At 31.7% G+C, this 24,525-nt stretch overlaps 2 protein-coding genes across 4 annotated transcripts; both read right to left on the bottom strand.

Annotated features, from left to right (window-relative positions):
- Positions 1–8,156: 8,156 nt before the first annotated feature.
- On the bottom strand, positions 8,157–11,138 carry LOC129910697 (transcription factor Adf-1-like). Of its 2 annotated transcripts, none has more exons than XM_055988173.1 (2): positions 10,914–11,138; positions 8,157–8,832 (listed from the first exon to the last, which is right to left on the bottom strand). In XM_055988173.1, exons 1-2 carry the CDS (start codon positions 10,924–10,926, stop codon positions 8,180–8,182), a joined length of 666 nt encoding a protein of 221 aa, XP_055844148.1. In that variant the 5' UTR covers positions 10,927–11,138; the 3' UTR covers positions 8,157–8,179. The 2 variants fall into 2 exon arrangements, with proteins under 2 accessions (XP_055844148.1, XP_055844147.1); XM_055988172.1 differs by having other exon boundaries at positions 10,918–11,138.
- Positions 11,139–16,703: 5,565 nt separating this feature from the next.
- Positions 16,704–23,999, bottom strand: LOC129909112 (uncharacterized). Of its 2 annotated transcripts, none has more exons than XM_055986074.1 (2): positions 23,723–23,999; positions 16,704–17,784 (listed from the first exon to the last, which is right to left on the bottom strand). In XM_055986074.1, exons 1-2 carry the CDS (start codon positions 23,868–23,870, stop codon positions 17,015–17,017), a joined length of 918 nt encoding a protein of 305 aa, XP_055842049.1. In that variant the 5' UTR covers positions 23,871–23,999; the 3' UTR covers positions 16,704–17,014. The 2 variants fall into 2 exon arrangements, with proteins under 2 accessions (XP_055842049.1, XP_055842050.1); XM_055986075.1 differs by lacking the exon at positions 23,723–23,999 and adding an exon at positions 17,901–18,006.
- Between the last annotated feature and the right edge of the window lie 526 nt (positions 24,000–24,525).

Genomic DNA, 24,525 nt, shown 5'->3' with positions numbered 1-24,525 from the left:
AGAATTGTTAAGATATCTTTGTTCTTTCAAGAGTTAGGATTTTTGCAACCAAAAACTGAAAAATTATGCCACTGTGGGCTGCTTATCAGATTACTAATCTGAAAAATGAGAGGTTAAGGCCTGCTTTTTAACGCATTATGTCGTAACCGTGTGACAATATTCTGCGATGCCGCAGAGTAATCGAACGATTGTGTGCACCATTCTATTTAATTGTGAGTATCGTAAGACGTGTTTGGTGTTTAAATGATGCATGTGTGAACCGGGCCTAAAAATGGTCTCAAATAGAAGATCAGTTGATACTGAAAGCAAAAACAAAGTATTTTACCACTTTTGAAAGCTGGCTTATACGAGACAACCCAACTTGACACTTTACGGACAGAGGCAGATATTTTGTTTAGGTCTATGTATATTAGAGTAGAGCGTTTTTGGAATTTTCTTTCAGATCACTGCGTGCAACTCAGGGTTTATGCCTTGTGCTCTTCTGGAAAAAAAAATCGGGAAGCCTCGACAATGGAAAAATAAAAATCGGGAAGCCTCTGAAGATTGCTCGTATTTCACGAAAATCGATATTTTATGAAGCGGTAGAACCCATCTGAATTGACTTACCTAATCTTTTTCATTTCACTACCAACTGCTCGTAACTTATGCTGAGTGCTCTCTAGTACCAGAGATGATCCCCTATTTTGAGTCGTTAATAGAAAAATCTCTCAAACTGAGAACTTTTCTGTAATAATGACGTCGTTTATGGGGGATTTAAGAAAATGCTACCTTGACATCCCCTGACCCATTTCAATAGAATTTTAAATTCTAATACTACACTTAAAAACTTCGTTAATAATTTAATTTTTATATAAAACACTAACCTTTGTAACTGCATTTAATTTATGTCGATATCTTATTTCAATCCTTAGATATTTGACATTTAGGTGTTTCCATAATTCTTGCCCATGCTTAATTTTTTTTAACTTTACCTGCAGAAGGTTTTCTTAAATACCATACAATCTTTTGTTTTCCACAAACTTTTGTTTTTAATATTGTTAAATTCATAAATCGTTAAACGGTATAATTATTACGCCATTTTTACTTCAAATAAAAATTTTGCATGGGCAAGAATATAGTATGGGCAAGAATTATGGAAACACCTAAATGTCAAATATCTAAGGATTGAAATAAGATATCGACATAAATTAAATGCAGTTACAAAGGTTAGTGTTTTATATAAAAATTAAATTATTAACGAAGTTTTTAAGTGTAGTATTAGAATTTAAAAATCTATTGAAACGGGTCAGGGGATGTCAAAGTAGCATTTTCTTAAATCCCCCATAAACGACGTCATTATTACAGAAAAGTTCTCAGTTTGAGTGCTCCATAGCTTATAAGGTTAAAATAGGTTCTAACAAATATAGCAAATACAAACAAGTTGTAAAAGAAATTTGTTCTGGGTGGGATTTTATACAATTTAAAAAATCTGAATTTTTGCGAAAATGTGCATTTTTTGGAGCCTTCCCGATTTTGTTTTTTTTCGTTAACGACTCAAAATAGAGGATCAGATCTGGTTCTAGAGACCACTCAGCATAAGTTATGAGCAGTTGGTAGTGAAATGAAAATGATTAAGTCAATTCAGATGGGTTCTAACGCCTCATAAAATATCGTTTTTCGTGAAATACGAGTAATCTTCAGAGGCTTCCCGATTTTTATTTTTCCATTGTTGAATAAAAAAAAAGTATCAGAATATGTTCAGAAGAGCACAAGGCATAAACCATGAGTTGCACGCAGTGATCTGAAAGAAAAGTCCAAAAACGCTCCACTCTAATGTATATTTAGATCATTTTAGCTCTTTAGGCCTAGTGTGCAGATCACGCGCTTCCATTCAGTACATATTCTCTTCAGTATTTACCCAAGCTGAATTTTATAATTTGTCTCAAAAAAGGCAGAGTTTTGCCTACAATCCTTAAAAAGCAATAAAGATTCTTACCTTACGAATAAACACGTGATTTTACAAGCTACCTAACACGGAATTATATTTACATCCAAATCATACTGTGCAAATTTTGACTCTGAATCCATTGTCAGAAAAAAGTATATTTTTAAAAAGGAATGAAAAAAAACTCCGGACAAGCATTACCTTTGCAATTTTGACAGAAAATACTTTGTATCTTTTATTATTAATGATCTTTTAAATTCCTTCAATGTCAAAAATGAGGTAAGGGCACTTCAATTTATAGTTTACAATTTTCAGGAACGATCTTACCCAGATATTGCAATCCCATCGTCCATGTATTTTAGTTCTATAAATACAGAGTGAAAGTTACGGAAAGTCATTGCCTCGTAGTCATAATAATTCATATGAAATACCTTGGCCCACACAATATGTAAAAATATATAAAAAAAAAATATAACATCCTAGTAAAATGCTGTCGTTTGCTAACATCTGCAGAACTAAACTGCAGGCAAATGCAATTTTCACGCTATACCATTAGTATGTGAATGTTCGTTTTTAATTTTTGGTTTTAGGGTGACCAGTTTTTTCGTTTTATATTTTCATTCATGTTTTTAGTTAAAAACGTACTTTTATTAGAAAATTAATTGAGATTGTGATAATAATGCAAATTAGAAATACTTACCCTACAACCTACATTTATTTTATTTCTTTAGACCGTACACGAAGATTTTTGAATATGTATGTATTTCGAATTTTTACTAAAAAATGCAAAACTTTAATTTTGTATTAAATCACAAATAAAAAGTTCTGCGTGTAAGGAAGCTCTGGAGCTACATATATATTTATCTGAAAATCAAGTTAACAAAATAATTATGTATGTATGTATAACATCAAAAAAGTAATATAAGTTATCAAAATTGTTGTTAGTTAAAAATCCTTAAGGCCTGAACTACATAACCTACTTTTTGCAAATATTAGCAAAAATTATAAAAGTAAACGATTTTTTTTACCAGCGCCATTTTATGGAAAAAAGTAAACAAATAATAAGTGAGGGTGGGGCACTTTGCGCCGGACACAAAAAGTCGCGAATTTTCGGACGTGTTACCCATTGTATCTGAATTCGTGTTTACTTTTCAAACAACTGTTTTTTTTTTTTAAATACTCCCTTTCGTGGAAAATTGAAATATCTGGACAAGAATTGTTAAGGCTTGATGCATGCACGATTTTTGACGCATACACAAATATTAAATTGAGCAAGCACACATTTTTCTGGTGTTGTTCTTGCGGGCAAAAGAATCGCAGGTGCTTACAGCACGAGCGGTAAAATTTATCAGTCGATTGCCGTAGCGTCACCACCGGTGCGGCACCGTAGAATACCTGTGTATAGAATAAAATGACTGTGTCATCGAGTGTCAAAAACATCATGTGTGCACCGGCCTTAAGAGTAAACTGTTATAAAAATGCTACATATTTATGTATGTGTAGTAACAAATTCTTTATGAGCTTATTATGTGTTGCGTCACAAAATTCCTTATTTTAAAAATGCTAAAAATGAATACATAATTCATTTTAAAAGATTAATGCTGGATTAATTTAATTTATTAAAAGTAATTTTATTTCGATTGAAATATATATGGTCATCTCCATCTTGCTCTTATTTCGAAAGTAGGAACATTTTATTTATTATTTGTTCTTATTTTGTTGTAAAAATATTTGTAGATACACATCCATCATTACAATCTTATGCATAGTGTATGTTATGTTCGTAGGTTAACAGGGTGTTTTAAATGTAAGAATGTTTTGTAAGAAATATCAAAGACTTGTTATATATGATCTTTGGTAATATTTTAGTGCAATATCAACAACATTTTTCACTTTGTCTACTTGTTTTTTACTATACCTACATATATTTTATGTATATATGTAGGTACTTAAGGACAAGTTTAGGATCTGTTAAAAACACTCGATCTGGAGATAACAACTAAAAATGATTATATTATGTCAATAAGGTATTCTGTCGATTGTGTGTGTTTGCTTTTTGAATTTAAAATTTCGTTGCCAAGTTCAATCCAAAATCGCTGAAGCTATTGGCAGAGTGAAAATATAATTCAATTTATTTTCTTAACTTATGCATCTATCTGATTAAAAATCAACACAATTAGGTACACTTTTTTAAGTTAAACTATTTTGAAATGTTAAACATTAACACCCTTTAGTTTAAAAAAAATTAATAAATATTCTCTTCTTCTCTTCGTAAGAATAAAAAAAAAAAAAACTGGTCATAAACAAAAAAGATTTTGTTTTTAATGCATGCAGAAATTTAGTTTGGAACATTGCCAGGCTTTCTTTCAGACTGTTTTGTAATGATTTTTGTTTTATATTTATTTTGTTGCAAGTCATAATACAATATGAAAGCATGGTACGCACGCCACCATCGAAAATAAATTTAGAATCGTATCACAAAAAAAAAAAAAACAAACAATTTATGATAAGTTTAGAATAGATTGAACCTGTATTTTGGTAAAACATGTTTTGTTAAGGATCACGTTGCGTTGGTTGTAGTATTGATTTTTGAATGTCTGACTAATTACAAAATTGAAATCGTAAACTGAAAGAAATCATACAAAGACAAGAGAAAAAAGATTAGAAAAAATTGTTATCGGAGCATTTAAAATAAAATGCACGACTGGGTCGCACGTACTTGCTCTTGTAGTTCACAGTATCTTTATCTTAAATATCTATTGGAAATTTAAGATTTTGTAGAAAAAAAATCAAAAGTTTAAAAATTAAATTAAAAATTTTTTTTTTTCAAAAATGTTTTTAAAAATATTTTTTTTAACATTTTATACTTAATGATCTCTGTAAATTTTAAATAAAATAACTAATGCTTTGATGAAATATATGAACTTAAAAAATATGTCAATTTTTGAAAAACGGCAACGCCATATTTCCGTACTCCGCATTTTCTGAGAAAAACTAAAAAGGCAGTTTTGTTAGAATCAATAAGAGTATTCCGCACACCAAATTTTATCGAAATCGTTAGAGCCGTTTTCGAGAAATTTGCAATACCTCGAAAACGTTATATGGGATGTATGTATGTCTTTGTTTTTTGCAACCCTTGCCAAAGTAAATATCATAGATAAACTAATATTTTGATCCGAAATATAGCTGTTAAATTTATTCCAGTTAAAGTAAACAAAAAAATAAGTGAAAATAGATGAAAAAATCCGACCCCGATGTAATATGATTTTATAATTTTACTACACAGTTGAATGAAATCCCGCTAAATGCGGTACCTGTGTTAATGGTATTAAGGTAATTTTGTACCTGCAACAGGTAAAATATAAGCGAAACTCATGTAAAAATCCTGATACACTGATGTGTAAAAATATTTTTCATTATGTATACTTTAAAATGTTATAAAACTTGTACAACACAGAAAAACTTTTAACCTTCCGGATGGAATCCGAAGTGTCCCAATATCTCCAAATAACTAAATTATTGAGCTCACTATATTATTTGAAACTTCAGAAAAGTTAAAAATAAATTCATTAGATTATTTTTTTTATCAGCCATAGAAATTTCATAATTTTGTATAGGAAAAAAAATGTTACGCATACACCCCAGTGACCCGAAAATCGTTGATTGAAATAAATATGTTGCTCCTTTTCTGGTAAACATGATTTTTTTTTAGAGGTTGATATTGTTGTTATGATTGATGGCTTCCAATGGGAAAAGTAAGAAATGAGCAAAAGGTGAATAAGTTCTAATTTCTATAAACATATATGCTTTTTTACTAGCTCTATAGGGCAAGTAGTATTGGTTTCGTGTAGAAAAAAAAAATCGAGGTTTTAATCAAAACCAACATTACGATGATGGAGAAGATCAAAAAAGTGGTTTTCGTCATGCCGTCCGTCGGTCTGTGCGTGTGTGCGTGTGTGCGGCTGTGCGTCTGTGCGTCCATCTGTACATCGAGCCAGGGCCTAAACGGATGGATGGATTTGCTTGAAACTTGGTACTGATGATTTTTACGTAATTCCCTAGACCCGTTTTTTTATTTTTTTAATATCTCCATTTTAACGCATACGCATAAGACAGTGGTGTGAAAAAAAGTAATCAGATTTCCAGTGCTGTATAACCGAAAAAAACATAAACAGACAACATCGAACAGTTTATTACAGGTTCATTTTGGGTGTCTTAGGCTTGTGGGTTTCCATAACTTTAGTTAAAAAAGCATTTTATACAGGTAGGGGAAAGTGGCCTAAAATGGCACCCCAAGGTAAAATGGCCCCCTTGCTAGAAATCGTAGAATCGAACATAATTAGAAAGTTTTATGAACGCGATTCTTATGTTAACCTGGCAAAACCGACATATACGAAGTTTTAGCAACTTCAAGCCATTATTTAAAATTCGACAGGTCAAACTGTCTCTAACCACCTCAAAAAGTACACTCGTTATAATTTTGTGAATTTTTTTTTTTTGCAAAAAAAAGTATAAAAAACATTGTATTTTGGAAAAAGAAGTTAATATAGGGTAGGATGGTATAAGAGTGCGCGGTTGATAAGAGTGCGCAAGGCCATTTTCTACGGTTTGAAAGGGAATATAAGACTGAATGCACTTATTTTGGAAAGATCTAAATGAGTTTGATCTGCTGTCAAAATTTCATGCAAATGTGTTTATAAACAGAGGTGCTAGTTAAGTTTAAGTTTTTTAGCACTTTTTTTTCCAATATTTCTTGCCAAACAAATTAAATTTTCCGCTTAACAACAAAAAATAACAATAAACAAAGTATGGGACATTAAAAAGTCGACAAAAAGAAACATTTGAGGAAAACGTAAGACTGGTCATAAAGTGAATTGTGAAATATATATATATTCTTCGATTACATGTCTGAGCGTGTAAGAGTGCGCACCATGATGATGTATAAGAGTGCGCGGGTTATAAGAGCAGTAAATGCTATACAAGGCTTCAAAATAACTGGCATTTGTCCATATACCAGCAAACAGCAGCTAGAAAAAGCAATTCCAACCAAAAAGAAACCAAATAAAAGTTTTACAAAAAACAAGCGAATGAGAGTAACTCGGAAATATTGAAATTTTCTCGGAACCATTAATCGAAGACTAAATTGATTGTTCCTCATGCAAGGAGTGATTTGTTGAAAAATACTCTGTTTATTTAAAGATAGGCAATTTTATTTGCGACTTTTGTGCGAACTTACACCTGTGCGCAGCTGCGCACTCTTACAAACTAAGCCGCGCACTCTTACACAATAGGATGTATAAGAGTGCGCAAATTTCCTAATGTGGTATTTTGTTTATAACTTTTGAATTAATATATTTTTGTTACCAGTTTTAAGTTTTTTTCGTTGCTTGGATTATAAACTAAAAACTATATATAAAAAAAGTAGTTAAATTCTTTTTGTTATTGTTTTATTTGGTATTTTGTCTAAAATGCGCACTCTTATACCACCTTACCCTACGTATGTATGAAGTATTTCTTAATAATTTAATGTAATAAGTTGGCTTAGAACGATTTTAGATTTTTCGGTATAAAACGTAAATTCAGAAAACCCAAAATGGGCAAAATGGCCTACTTAGTACTCGGGTAAAATGGCATAGGTACTAACTTTCACATTTTCATTTTTTTATAGTGAAAATGGTTGCTTAACATAAACGATCTGCAGAGAGGAAGCCCTGGACTAAGGAAAGTCCTTGATTCCGTCCAAAATCTGGAAAAAAGCATCCAAATTATTCAAAGTTCCAAAAACTACAGTAAAGCGATGAGAAACCAACAGAAACATGGTTTTGAATGACTCACAGAAATAATAAGCAACACCTGTTCCAAGAAAATGGAAAAGGAGCCCTTTGACTCGATTTTTCATTTAAAATCACGTATATTTCGACAGTGTGCCATTTTACCCGGGTAAATTTGATCAGTAAAATTTGTAGACGTCTTGAAAATTAAAAAACTTAAATACTTTTTGGAATTTTTTCAACTCCCAAAGCAAACAAATGTGAGAGTAATATATTAAACTTTCAAAAGTATAAAGCATTTAAGTTTGAGTGTTACTTTTTTTCGAGATTTCCCTTAGGGGGGCCATTTTAGGCCACCTTCCTCTACATAAATTATAAAAAGTTAATTGCTACTTCCTTTTCAAAATAAATATATTTTTTTGTACATAAAAGTTAGGTTTAGGTACTATTTTTAATTTTAATAATTATATTTTGTTTAATTTTTTTATTCACAATTTTGCCTTCGATTTCTAAAAAGTACGTGACCATCAATTGGATGTTTCCATTCTGGACACTCTTCAACAGTTGCATCGTCAAAAATTTCATCAACAATTTGCAAGACTCGCAGTCGAAACTTTCTGTTTTGTTTGTCATTCATTTTACGTACATCACGTAACAAACTTTTGAAAAAATTCATATCAGAATCATTTTCATCATCCTCCTCGATAATTCTTCGCCTCTTACTCAATATTGATTCTACTTCATCTGTCACCTCGAAGTAATGTGCATTAGTTCGCTGTTGTTCAGTTCTGGTTTTGTTTGCAGATATTTTATTGACTTGATGATGTAAGCTAGACTCAAAATTAGTATTATTGACTGGGAAATCATCCTGTACACTATTAGTTTTAGTTTCGTCAAGAAATGGTCCTGGTTTAGAATTTTCTGATTCAGTCTCATATTCCGTGACTCTATTATCATCTGTGTAAGATTCGTCGGTTTTGCTTGTGGTCGAGAGAATTGAAGAATCTAGAATAAATTGTAGATGTGATGTTAGGTAGTACGGTTTTCTTTTTCTAGTGCCTCTTTTAATTGAATGCCTTTTAATACTTCTAAATAAAGCATCTCGAATTTTTCTCCAGCGTTCAGGGCAGTTTTCAGCTGCAAAAAAGAAAAAAACTGGTAAAATCTTTTGATATATTGAGGTTCATTTTTAGTAAAAATTTTTTTTGTTAATACAAAACCAAGATTTGTAGAAATTAACATAGCAAAAAATACACATATTCTTATAGTTAAAGTTTCAAAATGGCCGATCAAATGTAAATGATGTATAAGGCTCCAAAATAAGAACACTTAACTGAGTTTAAAAAAAAAACGGCAAAAGCACCAATTCTTTGGACGTGCCTACGAAAAAAGAAGAGTTTCGGTGCCCCTCATTACTTTTTGCTGGATGAGTTTTTTTTTTGAAATTTCAATTTTTTAGAACACTTTGAACTCGATTTTGGCGAAAAAATTGCGGATTTTTTGTAACTGAAAAATCAAAAATTTTAACAAATTAACAAATTTGAAAAAAAAACTCTTCAAAGATACCTCGTAAATTATGTACAGAAATAACTTGTTTTCCTAATTTCATAAGAATCGGTGCAGTAGCTTGGGAGATATGAGGGCATCAACTTAAAAAAACGGGAGATGTGGAGAAAAAGAAGTATAAAAATAAACATGCATGATTTTGCTCCAATGCACAGTGGGTACCCTCCTATACAAAGTGCGGTCAAAAATATAATGACCATTTGCGGTGCCCCTCATTACTTTTTGCTGGATGAGTTTTTTTTGAAATTTCAATTTTTAGAACACTTTGAAAGCGATTTTGGCGAAAAATTGGCGGATTTTTTGTAACTGAAAAATCAAAAATTTTAACAAATTAACAAATTTGAAAAAAACTCTTCAAAGATACCTCGTAAATTATGTACAGAAATAACTTGTTTTCCTAATTTCAAAAGAATCGGTGCAGTAGCTTGGGAGACATGAGGGCATCAACTTAAAAAAACGGGAGATGTGGAGAAAACGCTTTGAAGTTTAAAGTTTTGGTGTAAAACGTTCATAAAAAAAGTATGAAAATAAACATGATTTTGCTCCAATGCACAGTGGGTACCCTCCCATACAAAGTGCGGTCAAAAATATAATGACCATTTTTTTTTTAACGGTGCTATTATTTCGAAAGGTAGGACGGTATTCTTCATTTGAGAACATAAATTGTAGAGGGCACTCAAAGGCAAACCAACTAAATCTCTAATTTAATAAAAATTGACCTAAATAAAAATGATTAAAATTGCTTCGCTAACGAGCCCCATTACAATAAGCCTGAATGTTATTTAACAATATAATTTATGTTTTTAGAAAGTATTAACCTTCTCGTTTAATATCCATTACAATTTAATACTGTTCACAATTTTTTAACACCCGCTGTCACTATCGCAAGTTCACACCTTATAACTGCAGCGATAAAAAAACTGTACCTTTTTGTATATACCGACTTTGAATAGCTATTAAGAAATGAAAAAAAGGGTAACTGTCAAACTTTTTTTGGTTTTGGTTCGATGGGACATTGTAGAACGTTGTTTAATCATTGGATTTTAAAAAAACTGACATTTACTTTTTTTATTTTTGACCAATGGCGGTACCCACTGTGCAATGGACTAAAAATATTTACACAATATTTTTGCATTCAGTTAACAAAAAATGCAAAAAAAATTATCATACTATATTTATTTTTTAATAATAAATCAAACGTCTGTACTCATTTTCAGCTCTGTGTTTCTTTTTTCTATATTTAATTTTAAATTTAATCGGTCACTGTGGCGTATGTGTAACATTATTCTTATAAACAAAATTTTTTGTTGTTAAAACAACAAAACAAACAATCAAAACTAGATGAATCATATTCTGACCAAATATATTTATGTATGTGCAGTGGTATGACGACTCTGAAAATGAATTTTCATCAGTAAATTTAAAATATCCTCTTTTTGAACAAAAAATTACCCTCAAAGTGATTTACAGTCGATTCGATCACAAAAATCGATTGGTTATTCTTATTAATAATATGTTTTAACTTTTTTGTAGGAGCAGCAAAGTTTTTCAATTAAAAAAAAAAGCCTATTTGTAGATACACCTACTTTTCAAAAATAGCATTATATTCATTTATTTAAGAGACTAAAACGGGAAAAAAATGTCCTACGTACCAACCTGGTTCATTTATTTCTTTTGATATTTCTTCCCATGCAGCTTTAACCATTTTTTTGTTTCTGTATGTTTCTGATCTAGTGTCCCAAATGCACGGATTAGCTTCCACCATTTTAACAAAAATCACATTCAAGTTTTCTGAATTTGTTTTCATTTTGACAAAAATAAAAAAAAATACTGTCAAATGTGTTGCAGTTACTTTCTTGAACAACGCGCACGCAGAAACTGTCGTAAATGCAGTTTTTCTCTAGCAAAATGCAACCAACAACCAAGGTTTTGTTACTTTTCTCTTATTTCTTTATTTTTATTCTAAATACAAACGTATTTGTAGACTTTTTCTGTATTAGTATTGGTGGTTTTATATGCGCACATCATTCGTTTATTTCGTCTGCCTTGTGACCCCCTGTCATTAAAGCTTTCAAATGGTGTTAGTATAAATTGTATATTTGTATCTGCATTTATCAAAGTAGTCATGAGCATTAGCTAGCATCGTAAAATACTGTGTTTACGAACAAGAATTTCATATGAATACATAGCAAAAGCAAAGTAAAGGCAACCATCAGCACTTTAGTTGCGATGCGACTATTGTGGAAAAATACTGCAGTACGATTAATCTGTTCACTTGTGTGAGCACAGTAAAATGATAGTACCTTCCTACAGGCATACAGCCAATTTTGTCTAAAATACTCGTAAAATAGGTATACACAGCTCCTGGTCGTTCATACTTGCTTTTGTTTTAATTTATAAAGTAGTTTAAAATTAATTAAGTGAAAAAATATACCTTAAATTAATGATTAAGAAAATCAATATTGTTATAGCAAAATAAAATGCATGAATGGGTCACACGACCTTGTTTTTAGAGTTATAGTTGATAATATTTTTTAAACTTTTTAGGTATATTGAAATTTGGTATGAGAAAAAATGTAAAATTCGTCTTTCAAAAGAATAAAACAACATTTTAAGTAGATTTAAGCTCCAAAAAAAGTATGCATTCTGATTTCTTTTGTTAAAATGCATTTTAAGAAAAACTAATGGTTTTTTAAAAAAATGATTGTTTGAAAAAAAAAAAAAATAAATAAATAAAGTTGGTATGCCACGTTATAGTATTGTTAATGAACAGTTAAAACCAAAATTAAAAAAAAAAAAAAAAATCAAAATTTTAAAATCCAAAAATACAATTTTTGAAAATTTTGATTTTGATTAACAATTCATGCAGTATAAATGCTTTTGTATAAAAAAGAGTGTGTACATGTACACTGTACAGTGTGCACATGTTCAAGGGATTGAAGGTCCATAATTCTTACTCACAGAAAATCCCTTAGTAACTTCATACCATAACCATTGTATATATATTCTTATAGTACCATTGAATAATTATATATAGAAGTGACACCGGAAAAAACATCCGCTTTGTTTGAGGGGTGGCGCTACAATCGTTACAAGAGTGGCGCCACAATCGTTTTAGGATTGTGTTCGATGGCCGAAAAATTCATTAAAAGGACTTTTGGTTACTAAGTGACCACAACTACTATATTATTTATATTTGGTGTATTTGTATTAGTTTTGTGTTGTGTTAGAAGTGTGTTTGTTTATTTTTGTTTCTGTAATATTCAAATTGAATTTATTTTTAATTTTTGTAATATTTTGAATTGAACATTTATTTTTGAATGTTTGATTCTTATGTATATTTGAAAGGATTTTGTTTTTCTGTTTTTATTAACGACAAGAAGATTTTTCTTCAACTATAGAGAGTTTATTTAATTTTGACTAGGGTGCTTTTTGTAATAATATCTAGCTGTAGTTCACATTATTTAAATGTTGTCTGCATGCACTGTAGCATATACTTACTATTTTCTTAAACCCCATATGCAAGAGTAGGTAAGGATCAAGTTCATACAATATGGCCATATTACACATTATTTTAAAGTATTTTAATGCATATTTCAAATATTTTAATACAATACGAAACTATCTCGATTATTTGCTTAAAATGATTTATGTATGCGAACAAGAACTTTGGATTTACGGCTTTGTTCAAATTTGCAGTTTTTACAAAATGTTAAATTTTGGAAAAAAAAAAATCTTTTCGTACCATTTTTGGATACTTTTCTCTGTTTTTAATTTTTTTTTAATCTAAAATTTAAACGATAATAATTAATAAAATGTTGAAATAAACTCACAAGAATTTGAGTTTATTTGAAAAAAAAAAAAACTGTAAAAAGGTCTATTTTGATCGCAAATGTATGAAAATGTGGTTTTGGATAGTTCCAATGATTTTCCTGTTTCACCATTTGAAATAAAATATTTATTTCTAATATCTTAAAACTAGAATAATGTAGCTTTTACATGCTCTTTATTTTGTCATGATACTATATAGTCAAGCTATGCATTCTCACAAAAAAAAAGTTGAGATAACAATCAGACATTGCATTACTATAGCCCTGTTCCATTGGAGAATACTAATAGTAGATTTTTTTGTTCATCTGTCAGTCTGTCTGTCTATAGCTAAACGGATCTACCGATTAACATCAAACTTGGTATGAAGTATTTTTTTGGAGACTCTCCAGAGGGGTTTTTAGAACTAATTTTTTTTACCAGAAATAACGATACCTGCCATATACCAATATCGGAAATGTTTTATGTTCTCGAAAACGGTACCAGTAATTTTGTTTAAAAAAATTATAAAATAGTTTTTGGGCAATCATGGAAATGTTTTAAAATTATTATTAACCTACCGTAGAACCGTTTTTTTTTTCAAATCTGATTTTCTGCCAAACTGCCAATTCAATTTTAAAGAATTTTTATATAGTTTAAATATTTATATAGTTTAAATATAAAACAGTAAGACAATTTGGAAAAATAATAGTTTTTGGATAAAAAAAATTGAACACTTTTTTTTGAAAAATCAAATTTTCGAAAACCGGAAATTAATTTTTTTTTTGACATTTTAGTTTTGAATGTTGAATAGTGATTTCTACGAAATTGCATACCAATTTTATTTTTGATTTTTTTTTTTGTTTTAATTTATTTATAAGGTTCCAACGATTTTGAAATTTTTTTTCTACAAATCTTTCTTAGTAGAAGAAATCAAATTGAATAGGTACTTGTTGGAGGTATCACGAATTCTGCTTTGTTCCTTTAACTTTTTGGACTAGTGTATAAAAACAACTCAGGTTAAAAGCTGCACTCGTTATGAAACTCAACTATTAAATTTAGCCGAGCGTTAGCCTTGTACCTGAGTATTAAATTGTTTATTGGTAGGGTGAAATATATATAATTCAGTTAAATATTTAAGTCAGCCTTAAATTTGATTATTGGTAAGGCCCGTAGAAAATAAAATTTACTAATTATAAGTTTTGGTGAATAAAACTTCTTATTCAGATTTCTTTGGCACAAATTTATTTGTCATGAAGTAAAGTTATCAGGTGGAGTTTCGATTCAGCAAAAAAAGGCGCTAGTTGTTACGCATTTTATGATATTGCCAAAAAAAAATATAATATAAAAAAATAGCAATCCTTGTGGGGATACGAACTCAAAGAGCAAAAGTAAAGAGCAATCACCTTGTCACCTACGCTAATAGGACTATTGAAATAAGTGTAACTTTCATGCCCTATAAGCTATAACGTGCCTAGGATATACAACAATAATTATTTAATTTTGTTCAAATTCTCGTCGTTAATAAAAATGTTTTGTTTTTAGTTTCGAGTTACTATGGATACATTTATAATGTCAAATAACTTTTCAATATTTTTGTTTGATATTTGTGTAATTTTGTACGTATGAGTAAAATTTCCATATTTTCTTTTTTCATTTATAGGATGTCGATGTGTCGATAAGATTTATTTTTGTTTGATATTTGTTTTATGTTTTATGTGTGAGTAAAATTTCCTTATTTTTTTTTTCTAATTTAGGATGTCGACATGTCGATACGTTTTATTTTTATTTGATATTTGTTTTCTAATGTTTGTATTAGTGAAATTTCCTTTTTTAAAAACAAATTTTTGGAAATATAATTTTCTAGGACAAGCCCCATTCTCTCTGGACATTTTTTAGTACATCTGATTGCCGAAAAAAATAAAATTCTGTGGCGCTAGAAACTATCGGTGTCACTTCTATATATAATTATTCAATGATAGTACTCTCATGAAGTAGAATTTTCTGTTTTGCGTCGCCACCGCTGGGATCGCTAGTTTATTTTATGTTTGAACCTTATGCAGAAAATTGAAGTGCAGAGCTACCAAAAGATGTCGCTAAAGTATTTTCATGGATTGATAGTACTATAGAAATATATATACAATGCCATAACAAAAAAGGATTGCAATTTTGAGAACTAGAAGGAGCTACATTTCTTTTAAAAAGTAATTTCGTTTTCGATTGGCTCTCCGGAATCATCCGAAATCATTCAGAAGCCTTCTGAAAGCGTTTTACTCGCACGAATATGACAGGCAGAACGCTTCTCAGAAGCTTAGAGGATATAATATATGGAGTGCTTGTGCTGTTAGTTCCGTGAAGCTTTTATAGAGGGCTCTAGTTTCTTTAAGTTTTTCGATGAGTACATGCCTGAAGGTTCTATGCATCTATGCGGTACATGCCGTTAGTAACGCCTTTGGATAAAAATGTTTTATCAGTAAAAGATCGGGTGGGTGTCAAAAATCGTGTTGTTAGGATTTCTGTCAAAAGTAAATCTTCTAACGAAAAAACGTTGAAAGCTAAAGTAGATAATAAAAAGATCAAAAACTTCTACTTAATGATTTCTCTATAACATAAAAAATATTGAGCAATTACATTATGCAAAAATATGGTTTTTCACTTACAAAAATAATTGGATTTTAACAAAACTTGCTTGAAACTTTCTTTTTCATGTTTTTTTTTTTTACCTAATTTTAATGTTTTTTTCATTAAAATATTAGGTAATTTTGGGGTGTTGACGAATTTAATTTAAATAGCCTATTTTTCAATAAAAAAAGTTACCAAAACTTTTTTTGTAAAAGTTTTACTTTTGTTTCAGAAAATTTTGAAAAAAACAAAAACAAAAAAAAAACGATCGATTGCTCCGTAAATGACAGTAATATTGGCCAGCCAGATTTTGCTATAGAAACCAAATTATAATTTTCTAATGGTCTTTGACCTTTTGAATCTATTTACTATCAGAATTGCTCTAAAGTGCAAAGTTTTTAAAATATAGAATTTTGAATTTCCAAAAACACTATTTTTGTTATCTTTTAGGTGAAGATAGATATCAATTTTAGAAACATCATCATTTTTTTCATGGAGCTTTGTTGATTTATAAACTGTATCAGCTACACAACGTTACTTTTAAAGTTAAATGCTTTTAGTATTTTGTTATGCAGTGATCGCAGTTAGGCTGCTTCCACCAATTTACATTGAAGGTTTAAATAAAACAATAAGGTCTACAACCAAGTTCATAGGCAAGAGTTATAGTGGTATCTGCAAGTTAAATTAAAGTAATTTCGTGGTAAATCTTGAAACTCTAAGCATATTAAATATTAAAGAAGAATAACTTAACAACAGCGAATATTCTCTATTCTTAAAGGTTAAACAAAGTTAATTAAATTGAATACGACTGAGCATTAAGCAAGTAAATTATGTATGTTTTAATATGTATTATATTTGTTCAAAACATTTTAATTGTTTAAAACACTTTGCATTATCGTTAATCAGAATTTTTTCCAAAAAATTATTATGTTAAATTACGTTTTAAACTAGTAAAAATAGTACACTCTTCTTCAGTTATAACTTAGCTTAGAAATAAATTAAGGGTATGAAAAAAAAAACTTCTTGTGCACATTTAAACAGTTTTATAGCATCTTAAATTAATATAAAAATATACAAAGCTCTCAGACAGAAATATTTTATAAATCTGTTCAAATTCTATTAATAAATTTATTTGTATAATTACAGTAAAATAATATGTATCCAGTCCTTACTGCCTAAAAAAAACGCTGTCACAATTTGATTTTTTAATCGAAATTCTACGATCTCGAATGGAGCTGATTGTATACTTTCGACAGGACTAATTTTGCTTTTCTAAGTAAGAAATTATTTTTTTAAATCACATGCATCTTTACATTTTTATTATCTATGGACTTGTAGGTTCCGTTTTGTGAACGAATTTTTCAGCTATAACTGCTTGTTGTTGTTGAAAGTTGTAGTTAGATCTCGTTAGTTGGCATTGTCTAACATTACTTTCATCTCTAGGAATATCATATTCTCCTTCGTTAAATAAATCTTCTAGCACTTCTAAAGTTTTTCGCTTAAAAATTCGTTGTTTTCTACCGGAAAGTTTATTTAAGTCAGCTAATAAACTTCGTAAGAACAAACTATTTGATTCGGATTGTTCATTTTTATTTTTTGGTTGAAAAGTATCCTCTGATGATTCATTTATTCTTTCACTTAACGAAAATGGATTGATTTTGATCACTGGACTAAAATTAAGTGTTTCATTATTTTCTGGCAAATTTTCTTCCTGCTCCCAGTTGTTGTTGTTGGTGTTGTTGCATTGCTCGTTTGTTTCCTCAATTATAAACTCTGGTACTTGTGGATTTTGATATAAATCATTTGAGGAACAATCTTTTTGTTGTTCAATTATAGAAGATGTAAAAGAATTTTGATCAATTGAGCAATTCGTTGTGGAATTATCAGATTTTGATATTTTACAACGTAATGAATTTGTGCGTTTTGATAACAGCTTTAACCTGCTTTCGGTGTACGGTTGTATGTGATCTCTCAAGAAATTCATTTCGTTTCTAAGATGCCAATGTCTTTTTTTTACTTTGTGGGAACGTTCTTCGCGTAATAGCCTTGCATAACAGTTTCTTAAGGTAGTCCATTTTAGTTTACATTGGCGCACTGAAATCATATAATACAAATTTATATTAAAATAACGTCAGTTTGTAAATATTATAATAAATAATCTTAATAATGTTCATATTATAAATTTGATGTAGATTAAGTTTACAACTGACTTTTTGTTGTGTGTCGGCTTAAAAAAAAAGTCGGTATCGATCAAGAAAAAGAAATTCAAATCATTTAAAAATTTATGTAACAAGTTTTAAATTCAAGGATTCTTTACAAAATTTCTCTGTGTGTAAAAGTTATCTTAAAAAAACAAATAATTAAAACAAAATTTAATATGATTTATTGACCAATTGGGAGTTAATATTCGAATACGTGGAGAATACATATTTTAATCAACTCAACTTATTCGAATAAAACTAAATTGATCAAAAGTAAAAATAAATTGGAGCTTCACGAATCTTGTAACTTTTTTCTAATTTGGTTAAAAACTAAAATGTTGTCTGCAAAAAGTAATTTTTACTTGCGATATAGGTACCTACTATACATATATCAAGTTATGCATTCATACAAAAAAAAAAAGTTGAGATTGCATTTTTCCATGACATACGATGGTAGAGAATACCAAAATAGTGGGTCCCGGAAGTCCGTCTGTCTGTCAGTCTGTCTGTCTTACTGACAACTTGTTCTTGAAGAACAACAGCCCAGACATCGCCCTCATCAGCGAGACCAACGTGACACGGAAAAATAACATTGACATCGTTGGATTTAACACCTTCCGACAGGACAAAGCCGAGAACCGAAGAGGGACTGCAATTTTTGTAAAGAAAAATATACCTAAGCACCAGTGAAACCATCATCAAAGGACTCTCGACCAGTGAAGCTACTGCCGTAATCTTAAACCTAGGAAGAGATGAGACACTCACCATAATAAGCGTGTACTTCAAATGCAATTCCACGGCCAAAAACATCCAGAGCGACTTACAGACCCTCAACGGCGCACTCTCGAGAAGCACTTATGGACTCATCGGCGGTGATTTCAATGCTAGACATCACCTTTGGATGGATACAACAATCAACACTGAAGGGAAGGCAATATCCGACTGGTTGGATTTCAACAGTGCTCAACACTCGTTAGTTGTAATTTCTCAACCGAAACCAACCTACCCAAGAACACCTTCAACATTGGACTTCTTCTTAGTAACATCAAATTTTGTGCATATTCATCCTGATTTCTGCAACTTTATCTGTTCAACAGTATCCAGCGACTCGGACCATGAAGCAGTTCAGCTCAGTATTAAGCTTCATCAGCCCATAAACTTAGTGACACAACCAGCGGAACACTTCATCAACTATAGGAGATTGGATATAGACAGGCTGCAGAGAGAGGTTGAACAATCCATCACTTTCCCACCACACAACAGAAATCTCCAGAATGTTGAAATTGATGCTGCTATTGATTCTCTGGAAACGGCAATCACAAGTGCACTGGACAATCAAAAACAGCCGAAGACATCAAAGGACCGCTACCAACATCTTCCAGTACACGTGCAAAATTTATACGCACACAGACAGCGGTTAAGAAAACGCCTCCAAAGGATCCACAAGCGGGACTTAAACACATCAAATGCCAACTACCGGACAGTGTGGAGTGAGCTGCAGTGCACCAACATCATGCTCCGTAACGCCATTCAACACTTCAACAACACACAGTTCCAGAAGAGACTGCAGTCAATAAAGCCCGGACCTGATGCCTTCAAGAATATCAACCGAATTGTTGGACAGAAGTCACCAATGCCGGAAGTTATTAACACCAACAATGGAGAAGCAACAACATCTCAGGAAAAAGCAGAAGCATTTGCAGCCCACTTCGAAGGTAACTTCACACTGAACCCTTCCGCAGACCCAGTCTTCTTACAGGAAATGGAAGCATCCATCCGAAGGACCTTAGTACCTAACATCGATGTAGCAACATTCAGCAACACCAATCCCGCAAGTGATCCAGTTGACAGCCCAAACCTGAGCACCCCAGAAGAGATTGCCGAAATAATTAGCCTATCCAAACCTAAGAAATCAGCCGGACCGGATGGCATTTTCAACTTCGTCATTAAGAGGCTCCCGCAGACAATATTAATCTTCTTAACCATTATCCTCAACAACTGCATCAACAACAGCTACTTCCCGCAGAAATGGAAAACTGCAAGAATCGTGGCAATTCCTAAGAAAGGTGCGAGGAACATTATATCTAATTACAGGCCAATTTCTCTTCTCAACAACCTAAGTAAGCTCTTGGAAGAGCTGACACTGAGGAAGCTCAAGAAGTTTTGCAGCGATTTCAACATTATCCCAGACATGCAGTTCGGCTTTCGGGAGAAGCACTCCACACTGCATCCGCTCATGAAGTTCCACCAAGACATCACCTCAGCTTTGAACAACCATCAAGTTACTGTCGCATGCTTTCTGGATGTCGAGAAAGCATTTGACAGCGTATGGATAGAAGCCCTTATCCATAAACTTCATTTACTAGGCTTCCCTGTAGCACTAATAAAAATCATTTTTTCTTTTCTTTCTTCTAGGAACTTCTTCGTACAAGTGGAGGATAGAAAATCAGCAATGAAGTGCATTAGAGCTGGAGTTGCCCAAGGATCAAAACTTGGTCCCTTCCTCTATAGTATCCTGACGTCAGACCAGCCGCTTGCAACAAGTGAGTGTGAGAACCTGCTTTACGCTGACGATTCGCTCACATACTACAAGTCCGTCTCGCCAACGATAGCCGCCAGGAAAGTTGAAGCTCACATTCGAAAACTGTATGGGTTCTACAGTAAATGGGGTATCCGGATCAACTCATCCAAATCGGAATTACTGTGCTTTAGACGAACAGGAGGACGAAGCATTCGGTCAGCTGCAAACTGTAGGAGCATCACACTTACACTACCTGATGGTACTAAATTGGCAGCCAAACGCAACGCGAAGTATTTAGGGATCAACTTTAACGAGCTCCTGAGGTTCAACCTTCACTCTAGGTCTGTCCTGAAAAAAGCCAACTACGCCTTCCATCGCCTTCACCCCCTGATGAAGAGAAGAAACGGATTAAGCCAACCAATGAAACTCCTGATCTACAAGCAGCTTCTACGACCTGTCATCGCCTATAGCTTTCCGGTATGGTATACCATTTCCAAGACAGCCATGAAGGAACTTCAAATTTTTGAGAGGAAAATCCTGAGGATCTGCACCGGACTTTACTTCGATCGACAGCGACAAAAATACTACAGCAACGAGCGACTTTACGAGGAAGCAAACATCATAACGTTGGAAAAGTATCTGCTGCAATCTGCAAAGAAACTTGTCGGAAGCATCGCCAACCACCCCAATCAGCTGATGAGAAGCATGAGAACCCAACAACGACATCCCGAACCCAGATACCTTAGTGCTTTGGATATTCTGGATGAGCACATAATCCCAACCGACGACGAGGAAGTAGTTTACTTTTACGCCGATACGCAATCGGCCTACTACCGCGGCTAAATGTCATACCACCCAACCCACCATTATCAATACAACAACTGGACAACCGGGACGGAACACTCCGAGGATAACCTAGTCAGCAGACTTGTAAAATTAAGCCTATTCATGTACTATATTTATATATATTTTATCTTTTATCCATTGTATAAGGTTAGGCCCCATATGTGCCAACAAATTTTAATATCAATCAATGTATCTTATTAGAAATAAGTTAAGCTTAAGTCAATTGTATATAGTATGTTCAATAAAACAAAATTGAAATTGAATTGAAAAACAGTCTGTCTGTCTGTAAACGAAGCTACAGCCTAAACGGATGGACCGATTGATGTCAAACTTGGTATGTAGCATTATTTGGCTACCTCTCCAGAGTTTTTTTTGGAATTAATTTGTTTGGACCAAATATCACGGTAGGTACTTGTCATATACCGATTTTAGTAAAATTGAAATTGCTCAAAAACGGCTTCAACGACTTTGTTTAAAAAATTCAAATATAAGTTTAAAGACAAGGTCTAACTTCTAATAAAAAATTTTTTTTTGAAAATCATTATTAACGGTACCTGCCATAGAACCGTTTTTTTCCAATCCGATTATCTCCGAAACTGCTTATTCGATTTCAACGAAACTTTTTGTGAAGAAGCATTTATATAATTCATCAATATAAGCCCAAAATAAAATTTAAAAAAAAATAATTTTTGGATTTTTAAAAAAATTTTGAAAATTTTTTTTGAAAAGACAAGTTTTCGAAAACGGGACATTGATTTTTTTTTTGAAATTTTGTGTTTAGATGTTGATTAGTGATTTCTACAAAATGGCATACCAATTTTATTTTAAAACTTTTTTTCCAAAAAATTATTTATAAAAAATTAGTTTTTTAAAAAACGGCTTTAACGATTTTGAAAATTTTTTTTCTAAAAATGCATCTTAATATATCAATCAAAACTGCATACTTGTTCTGGAGGGCTATTTTATTTCAGATTTTATTTTATTTTTTTAAAAAACGAATTTAATTTTTTTTTTTGTACCTTTATAGTTAGTACCTACATTTTATTGAAACTTTGTTATTTCTTTTGAATGGCATACTAAACCGAGCTGGCTAGAGGAATGGAGAGGCTTGTGTGTTGTAAAACCTTTGCACATGAGAGCGACCAACGAATGAGCAAATGAACGAACAAATGAAATCTAATTTATTGTTTAACAAAAACTGTATTAAACATTAGGAAAATATATTAGAAAACCAATTGTTCGAACGAACAAACTTTTAATCGTAACGACAAATTTGTTTTTTCATACTTTTTCTTATTTTAGATATTAAAATACAATTTTTTTTAATTTGAATTTTACTTTAGAAATACCTATGTACATTAAATTTCATTTGTTCGTTCAGTCGCTCATTCATTACTAAGGAAAATTAAAGAATAGACAGGCTTGGTAATTTTCCGGGGCTAAATTCCGCAAATAACGCACTTGGGGGATTCTTAAGCCAGAACTATAATTGTCGGATCGTCGGATGAAAACGGAGAGGAACAGCGCTCGCAACCGCACTCGACGGATGAAAACTTGTCGAAAATACAAAGAAAACAACAACAATTGACAGAAGCTTCCGACTCCATCCGCCAATTATGGTTCTGGCTTTAGGCGAAAACCTGCAGAAAACCTTAAACCAACTGGTGGAAAAGCTTAGTACTGAGTGGCTGGGTCAGCACAAGCACAGAGCAACAACTCATTCATGTAAAAATAGAGTTCCCGAAAGAATAAAGGCATTTTTTCAACAAGAGGAAAACACACAAAACATTGAAAAAAAGGTCATCAATTTTTTTAACTTTACCCCTTAAAAAAAAATTAGCAATAGTATAATTTTTTACACACCTGTAATAATAATTTCTGTACAGAAAAAATAAAAATAAATTATTTTTTAGCCATCATTCTTTAACTAGATGTGAAAAATTTGTGTAAATTTAAATCGGTCATAATCATGAGGCCACCTACTGTAATTCGATATTTGTTTGTCAGAGAAATATTAGGTATCCAAATAAGATGCAAGTCTAATAATTCCTGCTTTTTAGTACAATGGGAAGGTTACAATGTATCTATATCTAGTTAGTTCAATAAATAAGCAGAAACAAACATTGTAGGTTTACAATGTGATAAAACATGAAGTAAATAAAACGTTTCTTTCAAGTTCTTCTTTGGTACTTGGCCGATTCAGATATTCAGATGCTTAGATACGCTTTTTAAAGCCATTATACAAACATTTTAAAATGCTATACAAATATTTAAGGTTCTAAACATTCATTCTCTCCTCTTAATAATCTTAAAAAAACAATTTCAACTGAACAGATAGGTATTTAGATATACAATACATTACATTATTTAAAATGTCAAACTCAAAAAAAGATCATTTGATTGAATAAAAAATGGATGCAATAAGAATATGTAAAAAAATTGAATAAATCAAAAAAATGCATACCAGGTCGATTCATCTCAATAGCTATTTCACCCCAAAGTGCATCAAGTATCCTCTGGTGTTTCTTCTTGCCTCTCTTTGGACGTGGTCCATAGATAGTTGGCCTCTCTCTGACCAAGGAAATCAGTTTTTCAACAGTCTTGAGCTCCATAGTCCTACTTCGAAGGCACTCAAAAATGAACTGCTGAAACTCCGGTCTCCAGCAGTCGCAGTGAGACAACTCAGACTCTGTTTTCTGTTAGGTACCTATTTCGTGTCGATGGTAGATGGTTTTGTTAGTTTTTTTTTTTTTTTTCATTTGCGTCGCTTTTAACTGTTCTCGTATGTTGATGTCTGCTTTTGTGGTGAAAACAGTTTCGGGCACAGAGTGAAGTCAGTGTTCTGTTCTGATGATATTTCATGTGATGGTGATTGTGCTTTTAGATACGAATATAAGCACACAAAATACTTACGAATGCGAGAATACCAAAATGGTTTCGATTGGATTGTTTTGATGCACATAACGAAAACTTTTGCGTAAAAAACTTGTTTTTGCTCCATGCTCTTGGTATTTGCCTGCCATTACACTCGTTTTATTGCAAATGGTTTTTGTCGGTTTATCCATGTTTTGATATACCTTAACTACCTACATACCTATGAACGAGTGAGTATCTTTTTACGTAAACGTACTGTGTTTGTTGTTTGGAAGTCATACAGTCGAGAGCCATCATCATCATTGCTGTGGATGATGATTTAGCGACTTGCTTTTTTGATTTTATTTTTACTTCAGGAATTTAAATTTCGATACCTATTCGAAGTGTTTAAAA

Source organism: Episyrphus balteatus, chromosome 2 (genome assembly GCF_945859705.1).
Source record: "Episyrphus balteatus chromosome 2, idEpiBalt1.1, whole genome shotgun sequence".
Classification (NCBI taxonomy): domain Eukaryota; kingdom Metazoa; phylum Arthropoda; class Insecta; order Diptera; family Syrphidae; genus Episyrphus; species Episyrphus balteatus.
Note: the sequence above shows the minus strand (reverse complement) of the source record. Positions and strands in the feature narration are given on the sequence as shown.

Bases quoted from the DNA above. Each gene is read 5' to 3' on its own strand.
- LOC129910697 (XM_055988172.1), bottom strand. From the start codon at position 11,068: ATGAAAACAAATTCAGAAAACTTGAATGTGATTTTTGTTAAAATGGTG. The intron at 8,833-10,917 runs GTTGGTACGTAG...TCTTTTTTGCAG, and splicing joins AAAAGAAATAAATGAACCAG to CTGAAAACTGCCCTGAACGC.
- LOC129909112 (XM_055986074.1), bottom strand. From the start codon at position 23,870: ATGGAGCTCAAGACTGTTGAAAAACTGATTTCCTTGGTCAGAGAGAGG. The intron at 17,785-23,722 runs GTATGCATTTTT...ATATGATTTCAG, and splicing joins TATTGAGATGAATCGACCTG to TGCGCCAATGTAAACTAAAA.